Here is a 2,319-nt window from a genome sequence, read left to right on the forward strand (position 1 = left end):
CATGAGACGTGTTTTTTCCCCAGAGCACAGTAAACAGAGGATAGAGTTTCTGAAACCTGAATGACGTTCACTGGCCTGTGTTTTTCAGTTCTCGTCCTACTCCAAGAACTAGCACTGCAGTGGAATTAAGTCCTGCTGAGGACAGGGCTCAGAATTCACCACAGAAGACTTCTCCTTCGATCAAGGTGAACAGGGATAAATTTTTTTTTTTTTAATCTGAGATAGAATTGCTTTCAGATGTTATTGTAATTTTTATGTAATGCGAAATGCATTTGGCATTGAAATGAAATGTTAGTGGGTTATAATAAAATCTCACTCTGCTAATAATGTTTTGATTCTATGTGAGATAGAACATCAGTGTAAACATAAAAAATGCATTCTGAAATGTGAAAGAGAAGTGTATGTAATTTTATTGAAAATATTTAAGCAGTATTTATGTAAGTACTAGAAGGAAGTTTATTTTATAATTTTTAACGATACTTTTGATTTAATTACAAAAATTATGTAGAAAACAAAATTTAGAAGACAAAGAATATAAACTATAGTTTAATTACTCAGAGTAATCACGGATTATATTTTGATATCCCTTTTGGTTCTGTACATAAATGTTCATTTTCAAACAAGAGAACATAATTTTATAACAATATTTTTCATTTAGTAAATGAGAACTCATTGCAATTTTTGATCACTTAATGTATTCCTCAGCATTTTATTTGTTTATATTTTACTGTTGTGAATAGAATATTATATTTTTATAACCTATTTGTGTATGCATTCAGTTGATAGGAAATTAATTTTTACATGTAAATTTTCTAATTGGTCTACCTTACTGATTCTTATTTTAGTAATTATTTCGTTGATTCATTTTGGCTTTTCTTTCAACTCTTTCTGCCTTGAACGTTCATGATCATAAATGTGTTTTTAATCTTTTACAAAGTTCTTCCTTATTTATTCTTAATGTGTCTTCTGTATGTCTTCTATGTTGCAAAGGGGTGGTCTTGGTTTCTAGGAATTTTATTAGATAATTATTCTGTCTCTTTATCCATGCCCCAACCTCAGTTTTGGTTAATTTCTTTTCCTTATTTTTTACTTTAGTGATTTGGTTTTCTGTTTTATTCAGTTTGCTGGTCAGTATTTAAATAGAGGTTCATAATGCATGACTCCTCCTCCTTGTCTGATATTAAATACTAAGGCCCAGCATCAGAAATAAAAGTTCTGTTTGAGTAGAGCACAAAGAAACATCTCAAAGGAATAACTGATGGTAAACATCTAGTTATTCAATTTCATTGTGTTAACTCTACTTTAACTAGGTTTTATAAAGGTATAGATGTTTAACACCTAGGTAACAGGTCAGTACTTTAGCCTGACATTTTTTATGCCGTAATTTTAACTTTATATTAAACATTCTGTAAAGCAGAATTGAATTGATTAGTGTTTGGTGGATGAAGAATTAAAAATCATGCTGGTAATTGCAAAACTACTTTGCCTTATTGTAGTTTAGAACATCAAACTACAGAAGATCTGTTTTCTAGTCCTAACCAGCCTTGTGGTAGTTGTGAGCAAGTCACTTACCTTCTGGGAGCCTTTTGTTTTTCATAAATAAAAAAGAATGATGATACTTATAATTTAGGTTTTTTGTGAAGATCAAATGAGACTATCTGTGAAAGTGTTTTGAATAGCAACCCAGGTATATTGATACAGGTGACCTTTTTCAGTGGTGTCTTACTCAGCATCTTATTAGCTCAGTCTTTCAAAGCTCTTCGTTAGTCTAATTTTTGTTCTCGTTTCAGAGTACAAGTGGGCACGTGAGTCAGCAGGACCTGGAGTCCCGGATGAAAGAGCTCATCTACACAGACTCGGATCTTGTTGTCACCCCAATTATTGACAATCCGAAGGTGTGGAAAGATGCCCTAGCTACTGAGGGCTGTTTTAGACTTCAGTGAGGACTGAAGTTTGGGTGACACTTTCATTTCTGTTCCCCTCGTTGTCTGCTTTTATTTCGTTTCTGCCACGTGTCTACATTTCTAGCCCCCGCCCTTGTCCGTCACCCTCTGCTTCTGGCCTCCCACTTCCCTGGGTGGTGAGCTTTCTTCCTCCTCAGCACCAGCTCTGCCTCCCGTCAGTCCAGCGGACTGAGGAGTGGCCTGACCCCTAGACCTCAGACCTTAGTCCTCACGTCCTTCATTTCTCCATACGTCCTTGATCTAGATTATTCCAACTATTCCAGTTGCTGATGTGTTCACAGAGGCAGATGTCAGTGAGCGTCACTCACCGGGCTTAGCTGGGCGGGCAGATTCCCTCTCGTAGGCTATCAGGACC

The 2,319-nt window shown here is 35.7% G+C and overlaps 1 protein-coding gene across 1 annotated transcript in view; it reads left to right on the forward strand.

Moving 5' to 3' along the window:
* Positions 1-2,319, forward strand: part of ULK4 (unc-51 like kinase 4) — a 406,030-nt gene that overhangs the window by 21,947 nt on the left and 381,764 nt on the right. The window contains exons 10-11 of the mRNA XM_023529030.1: positions 54-185; positions 1,791-1,895. Coding sequence (XP_023384798.1) covers positions 54-185; positions 1,791-1,895 — 237 coding nt within the window. The remainder of the gene's footprint in view (positions 1-53; positions 186-1,790; positions 1,896-2,319) is intronic.

Source organism: Pteropus vampyrus, unplaced genomic scaffold, assembly GCF_000151845.1.
Source record: "Pteropus vampyrus isolate Shadow unplaced genomic scaffold, Pvam_2.0 Scaffold35, whole genome shotgun sequence".
NCBI classification, from domain to species: Eukaryota; Metazoa; Chordata; class Mammalia; order Chiroptera; family Pteropodidae; genus Pteropus; species Pteropus vampyrus.